This window comes from Lepisosteus platostomus, chromosome 28 (assembly GCF_059453375.1).
Source record: "Lepisosteus platostomus isolate fLepPlt1 chromosome 28, fLepPlt1.hap1, whole genome shotgun sequence".
Lineage (NCBI taxonomy): Eukaryota > Metazoa > Chordata > Actinopteri > Semionotiformes > Lepisosteidae > Lepisosteus > Lepisosteus platostomus.
The window spans coordinates 8,968,413-8,980,967 of NC_142638.1; the positions used below are offsets into that span (position 1 = coordinate 8,968,413).

Here is a 12,555-nt window from a genome sequence, read left to right on the forward strand (position 1 = left end):
GGGAAATGTACAGTTAAAAGTAACATGTAAATTTAACGTAAAAGTAGTCCACTGCAGCTACAAGTTACTTGTGTAAAGAATTACTTTTTAAAATTAAAATAATATATTGTTTCACATGGTAATTACATATACTTCATACTGTAGATCACTATATTTTACAATCCCCCTTACACAAGTAACTATAATTATTTTTTTAAAGTAGCTTTTACCAAATTTCTATTTAAAATTGTGGAGAAAAAATGTTCTATTTAAAATAATGGAAGAACCCACTTTATGTCGTACCAGAAAGGCAGATTATTGTTGTTCGGACGGGTTTTCATAATCCCTGTGCAGGACATGTTAGAGTATGAACGGGCTTACAGAATGTGTATGTTCAGGCCTGGGTGTGAGGAATTCATGGGTTTGAGAACAAACACCAGGCTTCTAAAAACTGGGATGTTGATTGTTTAAAAGCAAACTGCTATCCAACAGGGCACAGTGGCAAAACAGGTAAATTAACCATCAAGCCAAATAAGTGTGAAAAGAGAAAAGACCATTACCATTTTTTAGATGTTGTCAAGAACTGTGATAAGGTGCTGTCTGATATTTAACCCAGTTAACGCATCTCTTAAAGATACGAAGGTGATGTTTTTAATAACCTTTAACGCGAGCATGAGACCTTCTGTCTTTAAGGGTCAATCCCAAAGCACAGAGCAGGCCTGATGAAAAACAGATTTTAAAGGACAGAAGCCAGTGAGGATGTAACTGGCTCAAAACCTGGCGCGGCAACGCCACAGCCTTTTCAGAAAGATACCCACTGCCCTGGTGTGTGCAAAACTGCAGTGCTGTGTTAAAGGGGTGGGCTTGTCTGCAGTCCCAGCTCAGATGCACAGTCCCAGCTGAACCTTGTATCCACCCTTGAAGAAACCCACTTCTAAAAAGGGACAAAGCTGGGAACAAGCCGAGTTAGAATCGGCACAGCTGTGTTCACAGAGCTGTTTTTATTTTCCCAAATGTACCAGCTACCTAAAGATATCATATCACACACGAAACGGGAATATCTGAAACTGGATATGTGCCAGGCTGTTAGAAAACACTGAATTTTCTGTTCTTGGGGAATCATTCGTGTGCCTGTTCACAGTGTGTGCTGGAATTGGGGACAGGACAGGAAAGACCTTAAAATTCCCGGTGTGCCCCACTTCAGTCACTCTTAAAGACTGGGGGACACTTGCCGATCATGTAAGCAAGTAATCTGTTCACTTAGGAGATAACCTATAACCCCTGCAGGACTGGTGCTACTGAAGACCCAGGGGGTTCATCCCTGATTTAAAGAATCCAATAAAATAAAAATAAGAAAATAAAATACACCAGTGAAGATATAATTCCCTACCCTGTTTTCAATTTGAAAGCGTGCAAAACCAGTGATCTTAATTTTTGCACCAGGACCCGTTTATTGAATTAAAAAAAAAGTTTCAAATTTGTATTTTATTTTGGAAGTTTATTTTTTTTATTATTTCTTCATCACACGAGGCAGTAGTTACGCTCCCTGAAAAAGCTGCTAGACTCCCCGACTCTTCAGTGCCCCCAAGTCCTCTCTGCCCTACGAGGGGGGTCTGCGCGGAACCAGATCTGTCTTAAGGTCTTTAGTTTTGCAACGTAGTCAGGTGTAATGCAAGCTGTGCAGAAAACCAGACATGGCTAATTACAGCTTCCACCAGTTTAATTCTGACTAATCTCTTCCTGTGCACCATGTCCCTCCTAACAAGTAAAAGTGATTTTCATGTTCGAATTCTTAATGTAAATATTCTTAAATGAAAAATATTTGCACATGTTTACACAAAAGACATGTTTTGCTGCCATTTCATGATTCAAAATGATCACTCATCTAATTTAAGGGCTTTTTTTTCTCTCTTCTGTAAATGATGAGGCAAGTCCGCTATCAGTCTATCTGTGGAGGGAGACAGAGGTAGGTGGAATGCGTGATAGAGACAAGCACACCGATAATGACTTGCTCAGCCTCGATAAGCACTTTCTTATCTGATCGCTCAAACCAATTTCAGAAAACATGCTTGTATTTTATTATAACCTGACTCAATCTGCCTAATTGTGCCGCTGAAACCAAGATATTTCACTCGATAAGGACAGCGAGCAGCCAAGCTTCGCCTGAACATGGAATAAAAACACACCGTGATGTCTCGTTACAAAAACCACCGCTGGATTTTACATGAAAAAAAGAGCGAGAGAGGGGAAAAAGTGCCTGGAGTAGGCAGTCTATCTCCGTTTGCATATGCCCTTACAAAACACACGTACCTCTGATTCATCCTGAACACTTCTGGGCCAAGAGAGAAAAGTGCTCAGATATCATACTTGATTTAAAATAAGGAGACAAACTCCTGGATCAGCTACATCAGTAAGAGAAAACTACACAAAGAGAAGTTCTCTGATTTGGACAGCATTTCTTTTTGAGAAACAAGGATGAGATGTCCAGTAAATCCTCCAGATAATGATTTATTTCTACTCTCCTGGTTGAATTTAAGGGAAACATTATCCCTTGCTATTATTTTTACTTAATAACAGGTAAATGTTTTGTAACAGCATGATGAATGCCTGCCGCCTCGATCGTGGGATGTTATCGGAAGCCCCTGATTGATCAGACTGAGGAAGAGTGTGGTTAAAGAGGGCAGACTGACGTCCTCCACTAGTATATCCGCCCAGGGGTCAGTCTCATCATCTGACTGAGTGGACAGCTTTATTCAGAAAGCAAAACCTTGAAAACAAATAAACACCTCTAAAGCTACTGAAAATGAACGACTGGGGTTTTATATAAATTCAGAAATGTACCCAGCACTCTTTTTTTAAGCAAAGCACATGCCTCCCTCAATTTAGTGTCTTTAAATGAAACAAATTGACCGCTGTCTATGTGCTGTGAATAAATGCAATTATTTTCATTAAATTCACCTTACAATAAATCTAAATAAGACCTTGACTCTGGCATGTCTTATTTACTGGCTTTCTAAATATTTAAACAATATTTGTATTCACACATGCAAAAAAAAAAAAAACAATCCTAACAGCAATCACAAAATAAACGTTATAAAGCCGATAAAATGCACACAGGGCACTGAACTGCTCGTGGGTCTGCTGAAGTATGACGGTCTTATTGACAGTCTGGGAAAGACTGCAGACAAGTACTGCAGGAAACAATCAGAAAAGACTATTGAAAACAAAACACTTGGATTATCTTCAAAATGAACCAAGATGTTGTCCCAGCTTGAGGATTACATTGCCTGTAACTCTTAAGGACAAGGGCTGGTTTTGAAGTGTGAATGATGGGGTCTTGGTTCTGACGCACTGGTTCGGGTGAAGCAGGTCATTTTTGGAGGACTGGCAGCCGAAGCGTCTGTGAACTGCAGAGCCTCCCCTTTCGCTGTGAGGACCGAGTGTGCACCACAGAGGCAGATCTGCTGGCTTCTCCGGGCTCAGCAGGCGAGAGACGAGCCCCACTCCGACACCCAGCGCATCGGTGTGCGGGAGTGCGCGGCGCGGGGGCGAGCGCGCTGGAGAGCGAGGTACGGAGCGTGTGCGCGCAGACGCGAGCCAGAGAGGGCTGAAGCCGGCTTCAAATACACAGCACTCACAAATTAAACGTTACAGGAATTTTATGGCAAAATGGCAAAATGCTGTTTTTTTTTGTAAGGGATAAACATTCAGATCAGATGAATCACAGCTTTGTTGTTGTTTTTTTCCACGCTCACAAAGCGCCACAGGAGGAAGCGTCTTCGAGGGCTGAGCTCGGTTATGACACATCTCTGTAACGGATTTAAGAAAGCCGCGACTCGGTATTGCTGATGAGATTCATTCTGCTGTTATTTCTCCGCGTTCTTTTTTTTCTGCATTGACTGCCGGGGTGACTGAATCATCAACAGCCTACTCTGAACCCCCCACAACCACCCAAAAAAAAAAGTTCATTTACACGCGAATTGCAGAAATTAGGCGCGCTACAAACTCTGGATCTCTCCTGCTTCTCTGTTGCAAACGGCCCAGCCTTGAACACTTTATCCCCCACGAACACCAGCACCACTCGCTGACCGATCCACCCGGGAACCCCGTAGAGACAGACGGCAGCTGTGAGCTTTTCTGCCGTTTTCCTGCTCCATCCGGAACATCAGAGCTGAGCCAAGCCGTGCTGATGGGACAGTCACAGGCAGAATACAGCCCTTGTACTGAAAAAACACTACCTGAACACCACATCTGCATTTGTGCGATCTAAAGAACAGATTTATCACCTTTTATTAGTATTCTAATTATTTTTGAATTAGGCATACCAATCAGCTCATCTGCACTGCTCGTACAGAGGTCTCCAATTCCCCGTCTACAATAATTTATCACACTATTTCCTAGTATTTTTTAAAAACAACTTGGGGACTGGATTCCTGTTTGTCATACTTGAATAAAGCCAGATTACTCATGACTGTAAGCAAATGAGCAAGATCAACCACAATACTGCATCTTCAAATGAGCTTTGACTGCCAAGAAATATTTTAATCTTTGCCAAAAAATGTAGAGGAAACTGCACAATCTTTCAGAGCAGCACATTAACCCTGATATGTTTCCTAACACACAAGGCTCTTTCTTCTGTCTTGCAACATTTGCTTCAGGTTGCTGATGTATTAAATGTATTAAAATCAGTCAGGTGTTACCAAGACGTTTACAATATGCCCCAGGTTTAAGCAAAGCCAGCTCTGTATTAAATACTATTAGCACAGGAAAGGCTGGAGTATTACAGGAATTTATTAAACACTTCAGACAATTCTCCCCAGCCTGGTGGTCTTCAACTGGTTGCAGTTAAGAAAACAAGAGATGTTATTTTTAGGCTAACAGAGGTCTTCCAAAAAAGGTGTAATAACCCACAGACTGCAAAATTGCTCATGTACTTCCCATCTACAAAAATACTGAAGTAAAGTCATTAGTGACCTATAAGTTTCACTTTCTTTATACGTAATGTTATAAAGGAATGATTAAATGAGAAGATCTGTAGGGGTATAATTAACTAACTTGCTTAATCACCTGAACAAGCAGTTATGGGTACAAACAGAGCATGTACAGTGATGTACTAATTCAATCAGAAGGTTACAGGATGAAGGCCCTCATAAAGGATTAATTCTCCAATTGCATTCAAGGTAAGGCATGTTTCGGGATTGAGAACTGGGTTATGGACAGGAAACAGTAGAGATGATGGGCAAGTGTGGATCCATGATTGTATAGACGAAAGACTGGACAAGTTTGCTTACAGCCAGGTGAACCAACTGGGTAAAATACCTGACTCAAGGTACAGCTGCAGGGACTCGAACCCACAGCCCACCAGCTATGGGTCCAGAGCCTTACCCACTTGTCCTAATGAACTACATACACGGGCCAAAGGGGCTCCTCTCCTTTCTTCTATTCAGTTTGCCTCTCTAGATAACATCCATCCCGAATTACAAAGCCAGCCACCCAGGTGTTGTGTACAGACTATAAATTTGCATCTTTAGCCTTATGGTTATTTTAAGAGAACTAGTTTAGCACTTCTCAATGGGCTAAGCTGTTGCTGGTAAACAGAGCCCTTGGCACAACTCAAACAAACCACACACTCAAATGCTCTGTAAAAACAAAATTATTGACAATTTTCGAAGTGCAAATGAGTATGTGGTTTGCTCTCTGCTACCACCAGTTTGACTGCAGAGCAAGAGAACTGTACAGGAAAACTACTGCTGATAGAGAAGGTAATTCGCTTTCTGCTAGATCACACTGTTTTTGATCAATCCCTAACCTAACAGGACAAGAACACACAATGCCCTGGTAGGAAACAACATCAAAGAAAACTACTTGACGAGAAACGCGACTATTCATCTATCTGTTCTGAATTTAAAAGTGGAGAATGACAGTTTCTCTTAACAACAAAGTTCCCAGCTCCAATATGAGCCTCCGTTATGATTTCAAAGGACCAATTCATACACAATTCAGAAATTCCCCCATTGAGATTGATGCATTCTGTGCTTGAGATGACATTAAAGTAGATCAAAATCACATTAATTCTTCTAAACTGGAATCACAACAAAAAAAACATTGCTGAAACATTTCTCAGAAAAAAAGAATGACAGAACTGTGGGTCAGTCAGTTATATACGATTTAATGGACCAAACTACAATATCTTAATCAGATCAGTCTCTGTATAGTCAGCGAGTTATTTATATACGCAATGACGTGTACATTTTCTGGAACGTACTGAGACTATTTCACTTTTCTGGAGAGAATCACATACAGCAACACAGCTAATAAACCCCCTTTGAAAAAAACAGACTCAGTGCTCAATTATTTCATGGACTTTCGTAGGAGAAATTATGTAATGCAGACAGGTCTTCCATTGAAATGAAGATGCCTTGGTCTGGAAAAGATATTCAGCACACAGCGTCTGTTGTCATTTCTCTGAAAGGAGTGTCAGACTATCAGGTGGAATTCCAAACTGTGCTCGTATTTAAGGTTTCCCTGAAAGCAGTTTTGTTTCAAATGAGGTATGGAAAAAGTGGATTTTGGTTTTTAGTGGAGCAAAAACCACTAAAAGTGGAGCAACAGGGTGAAGGAAGCTGTCCCGTTGTCCTGGTAGTGTTGTGTGTGCTGTAATTACAGCCTTTCATTTATTCAACTGTAATCGGTCCTCCAAAAATTCAATCTACATTCTGTTTCTGCCGATTTTGTCTCCTTTAACACATTTCGATGAGCTCGCCAATTTGCAAACCCCTAATTCTTCCTGAGCAGCACTGTCGGAGCCACTCCTGCATCCCTGCAGGCTCTCCAGCACACAGTTTCTAGATGTGCAGCGTGCTTCCTGGGCAAGGTCACCCCTAGGCTACGCTCAAGCACCCCTGACACGGGGCTTCAGCACAAACCCAGCGCTGCCGCCTCCCAGGGCAAGAGACAAGAGCACCCCTGCTTCCCTCGCTCGGCCCTGTCGCGCCTCCTGCCACTGTGGCTCTGCCCCTCCCCCTCGTCTGCCACCAGCACGACGCGAGACACTGGTTCGCCATTCCTGGAAAAGCCGCCTCTCCATCTCGCACCATCTCCGCACGTTCCACGTGAAAACAGACACGCACCACCGTCTGTACTTACAGCTCAGCGCCCCTGGGTCCGTAGCTGGCGCAGAGAGAGAGAGAGGAGCAGGCCTGTGCCCCCCCCCCCTCTTAATCGGGGTAACCAAGCCACTGCAGGAGCCAGAGGTCTCCTGCCCGTCCTACCCAGGGAGCTTTTGCACGCTCAGCCCGAGTGGAGTTCAGGGAGACAGTCTGAACTCTGAGCCTGCTCGGTGCTGCTATTTATTGACCAGATGTTTGAGCTGTCGACTGTACATTTTCACACTTCTCTTCTCACCCCCCCACCAACACTCCCTAAAAGATCCTGACTGAGCAACACCGAATGCTATGTTCTGCGCTCTGCATTATATCACACGTGTGAACACCTTTTCTGAGCGTGTTGCTGCCTGCCAGCACACACCTTCCGCTGGGGAGCAGAGAGCAAGGCCTTGCGCCTGCTGATCGATGGCTGCAACGACCTGGGGAGGCTGTCGCACTCTTCTCTGTGTGTGTGTGTGTGTGTGTGTGTGTGTGTGTGTGTGTGTGATTCAAGCACGTGAAAGAGAAATATGTCCTTGTGCTGGGCAAAGGTTCTAGAAGGGGAGGACTGGGTTACCTTGCATTGCTCACTTCAGATGCAAGCGTTCTTGCGTTTGTTTTGCACTGGTTCAGCAGTGAGGTTTGCACAGCTGGCCTGGTGCTCATATCAGTCATCAGTGCCCGAAGCTGCTGTCGCACTGCCTTCAATAACTCTTCGCTCCCTGAGCCTGCTGTAACACCGCTCATCGGGTTACAACTGGGTGACGGTACAGCAACAGATCTTTCAAGAGACCTGCAATGCTCGCAGGAAGGCTGTGCTCAATAATCAGACCATGGATCGGGCTTCTTCATTGACTACCTGAACCCGAGCCCCTTTCCTGAACCTGGGAGACAGGCCAATCGAGAGCCAGGCCTGCTCTGTGTCATTCTCCTGGCACGTCAGAAAGCCTTCACGCAGAGCAGCCCACACACACACTCGCAGGCATTATTGTGTCTGGGTGGCGGGCGCGGAGTCACGTGACCACCTGCACTGTACCCAGCAGCGTTTTCACATTCGACCACAGAGCCGCCACGAACTGGCAAGGCAGTGGCAGGGACTGTGATGGGGCACTGAGCTAGACCCAGGGCTGACTGATCGCCTGGCGTTTCTTATCTCGCGGTGGGGAGGTATGTAATATAGCAACCGAGAAACATCTAGTGAGCCAGTCAAAATCTGGGTGCTCATCCCACGTGTCTGACACCTCGATGCCAGTGGTGCCAATTAAAAAAAAAAGTTCTCAAAACTGAACTGAGAAACACAAATGGAACAAACCAATTTTTTTTTTTTAAAAGCGGCTCTTATTCTCCAGTCAAAGGCTCAAATAAAGACTGGTTGAGAGTGAAACTTACAGGGCTTTCCTTTTAGCAGAAAATCAATACCATTTAATTTTTATCTCCCCTCCCCTTTATGAGGTCTTGATGGCTTATCACAACTACCTCCTAAACAAATACAGTTCTTTCAAGAACATACAAAGAAGAGGAGGCTATCCAACCCATTGAGCCCATTCGGTTGCTGGTAGCTTACTGACCTGATGGTGCCATCTAGCTGTTTCTTCAATGTTACAGCTGATACCCTGCGGACAACATGGTTTGGCAACTTGTTCCTGACACCCACCACCCTTTGCGTAAATAAGTGCTGCCAGTTTGCCTTTCTTCCCTACTTGTGCCCTATGTTCTTATTTTACCCCTGGGTTCTGGGTTTTTCCAGTCAATTCTGTTGGCAAAAACACAAAAAACACCAGGGAGATACTGAAAAGGGCAAGTCCTCTCAATCAACGCATGCTCAATACTGAGGAGCCTCAGTTTCTTTAACCTATGTGCATGACATTCCTGTTTGACTTGGAATCATTCTGGCTGATCCTTTTTGAAAGTGTAATAGTCTTTTTATAATATTGGGATCAAAACAGCACACGATATTCTAACCAAGGTCTGTCTAGTGCTCTGTATGACCTTTACATTACTTTTGCAATATTACATTACTTTTTCTGTTGTCTATAAGGGGGTGACAAACTGAATGCTGGGATACTTTCAAAAAGACAAACTAACCAGTAATAGAGTCCACCTCTTCAATCCTCTACAAACTCAAAAGCTCTGAATACCGGCAAGACAACTGCTTGAAAGAGAAAGACATACGTCAGAACCTGCGTCTCCATTCAGAGCCCCACGCGTTCTGACAGAACTCCACTCCCTACAGTGGAGCATTTTCCTCTCCTCACTGCTATCATTCACTTCTAAAAAACGACCGTGCTTACAAGAACTGCAAAACAACAATAAAAACGCTCCGACAGAAAACTGCAAAGTCAGGGGGAGGGGAGGTAGCCAGTTTCCTCCTCAAATAAGAAATGACTCACTTCTGGAAAGAGTGATTGTCTGAGTGCAGCCCGAACAAGGATATGTGCCATGTTTCATTGCATCAGATCGCTCGGTCTACGACTTCTAGACTTTTTTTTTTGCATGGGGCTTTTAAGCCCACTCCCCAATCTCTTTCTCCACATTTTTGTCTTCTGTCTGTAAGCCACAAGGAACTGGATGTGCCACCTGATAAGCAAAAAGTTCAGTGACAGTACGATAGCAGAGGTGTCACTTCCTCCTTCCCATGAGAACCGAAGTCTCACCAGTACCGGTCGGCTCTCCTTCACACACGGAGAGCCGTGCATCGTGGGACTGCACTGTAAAAGCAAAAGAAAATCTCAGCCAGGCACTCCTTTTCACACATTCAGGTGCCGACTAAACCGAGCCACAGAGGAAAAGCTCAGCAAAGCACTGCGTCAAGGTGCGTTTTGATGTGTACAACGGGCTACTTTTTGCAGACCCTAGTTGCCAGAGTTTTTAAGGCTTCGCTCATCTAAGCCAGCCTTAGGCGGATCAAGATGAGGGATGACGTGGAAGTCAAAGTCCAGCTGTCAGAAATAATGTTTCAAAATGTCTGAAGACTGAACGCACTCTAGTTCTAAAACCAAAAACGCATCACAAACGAGAGGAGGCAACTGGTAACTGAAAGGCCGGAGGACCTCATCCAGCTGTCTTTAACTGAAAGATTCCCGGGTATCGGATTCAATCACATGGCTTGTTCCAGACTCCCACACCCCTTTGTGTAAAGAAGCGGCTCTTGTTTTCAGTCTTCCACTTGATTCCCCCTAGTTTACACCTGTGCCCGCTGGTCCGTACATCACTTCTGATCCAGAAGACGTCCTCTGTGTTAACTTTGACAGCGATATCAAGGACCTTGAGCACTAGAATCAGGTAGCCTAACTGTTCAAGGTCATAGACTAGAGGAACAGGCTGAGCCCTGTGACCCAGATGTTGCCTCTCTGAGCCCGAGCTGCACCCCTTCCCTAGCAGTCATATACTAATGGGAACAGCGCTACTGTTATACAACGGATCACAGCCGGCCCAGGTTGCTGAGCTCGCAGTGCACCAAAAAAATGAACAGCTCAGATAGGTGGGTATGTCAGGGGGGTGTCAGCAGACCCTCAATCTCCCTCTGCAGGGCATAGGGTGGCTATTCAACAATAACTGACGAGTCCAAATGCATTTGAAATGACTGGCTGTATGCAAGCAAGATGAGGCGTGTTTACTCGAGATGAAGCTTCACAGATTCGTGGCCTTAAAAGGGTCTGAGCTACAGAGTTGGGCTCCCTCACATCTCCCTGTTAAAACCGGGCAGGAAAAGCAACGAGCTGGATGTTGAAGAATGTTTCTCGGGGGCTGGGGTCTGGGGAGAGCCCGCCTACAGGGGGTCTGCAAGGTGGTGGAAGAGTGGGGTTTTTTTTTTTCACTTACTGCTCATCTCCAGCTTTCTTTATCCACTCCACATCGCACTGCTCGCACGGGCCCGCCATCTCCTGCAGGGACAGCACAAGGCGAGCCGAGGTTGTGTTCCCATCCCGCCTGACGACGGCGGCCGGCGGCGGGGCCGCGCCCCCCCCGGGTCTCACCTGCTGCCTCTGCAGCTCCCCCTGCAGGCGCTCGCACTCCGCCTTCAGCTCCGCCTCCCGCCGGCACGCCCCCTGCGCCTCGTGCCGCGCCCCCTCCAGCTCCGCCTCCAGGCGCTGCAGCTTCAGGTCCGAGAGGGCGTCCAGGCTGCGGGAGCTCTGCAGCATCAGGGACGGGCAGTCGAGCACTGAGGACACACCCAGCAGTGCCACACGGCTCAGAACCCGCGCTCGAGGGAGTCACGCGGCGGCGACCACACGCGGAGATTAACCGCCTGGGCTGGGCGGCACGCCGGGGCAGTGGTTAGCTCCGCTGCCTTGCAGAGCCAGGGTCCTGGGTTCAACTGAGGACACTGGGTGCTGTCTGTGTGGAGTTTGCATGTTCTCCCCAGGTTTGAGTAGGTTTCCTCCAGGCTCTCTGGTTTCCTCCCACAGCCCAAATAATACGCTGGCCCGTTGAATTGGCCATGGTGTGTCTGTGTCTGGGTGTGCCCTGCGATGAAGTGGCGTCCTGTCCAGGGTGTGCCCTGCCTAGTGCTCTTTGCTTGCTGGGATAGGTCTCCTCTGCCACCTTGGATTCGATGACGTGCTTAGAAAACGGCTGTTTCCATCCCACCAAACCACTGATGAAACCTCCAACGAGCCGCAGTTCTTGTGAAAAACAAGTGTATGTTTTGACGTGTGCAACCCTGTTGTCACCTGAACCCATTCTGTTCCTGAGCAAATGGCTATCCCTGTCTGCACCAAGCATTTAAGACAGAGTTTGTTACACAGCGGGCAGGCAAGGCTGCTTGTCGTCAGTAAGACGGCTGGGTTCCCTGCCTCCTTCAAAGCACTGCCACCTACTTCTGCCTGGGCTCAGTCTGTTTGCTTAAGGAGCTGACAGCGCAGCAGGGCTCAGCAGCAGAGTGCCAGCAGAACAGCACATCTTCAGACAACAAGAGAGGGCTGGGCATGACACAACTCCGAAATACCGGAGACTTGAAACATTTAAAAGAGACGGTGGACTGCTTGGGGCTCAAAACTCAAAACACCACTCAGAGCGCACCAGAGGACAGGAGGACGTGGATTGAAGGCTGAGAAGAGGAGGCTCTTCTTCACGCACAGGGTTGTGGACATAGGGCAACACTGTGGAAGCTGAGATCATTAGGTCTGTTAGCAACAAGTAACCAAACCAGCTACACAGGCTCAATGCTCCAGGTGCGCTGGTGTCCACCCACAGTCCAAAGACATGCTGGAGTTAATTGGCTTGTGGGGAAAAAACTGGCCCGGGTGTGAGCATGTGCGTGTCTGCTCTGTCCTGTCCAGGGCGTCTGCTACCTGGCAGCTGTGGCTTACTGGGATAGGCTGGATGAAAGGGTTAGAAAATGGATAGGTGGGCAAGACATTTGCAACCTTTGCTCGTGCACAATAACCCTGTTATAGCAGCCTCAGTGCCCTGGGTCACTGTGGGTCAG

At 46.3% G+C, this 12,555-nt stretch overlaps 1 protein-coding gene across 5 annotated transcripts in view; it reads right to left on the reverse strand.

The window, feature by feature from the left end:
• tbkbp1 (TBK1 binding protein 1) overlaps positions 1-12,555 on the reverse strand; it is a 41,177-nt gene that overhangs the window by 7,337 nt on the left and 21,285 nt on the right. For 4 of the 5 annotated variants that reach the window (XM_088623228.1, XM_088623229.1, XM_088623231.1 and 1 more), the window contains one exon: positions 10,947-11,286. In XM_088623228.1, the coding sequence (XP_088479354.1) occupies positions 10,947-11,286 (340 nt within the window). The remainder of the gene's footprint in view (positions 1-10,946; positions 11,287-12,555) is intronic. The other variant, XM_088623232.1, reaches the window with a different exon arrangement.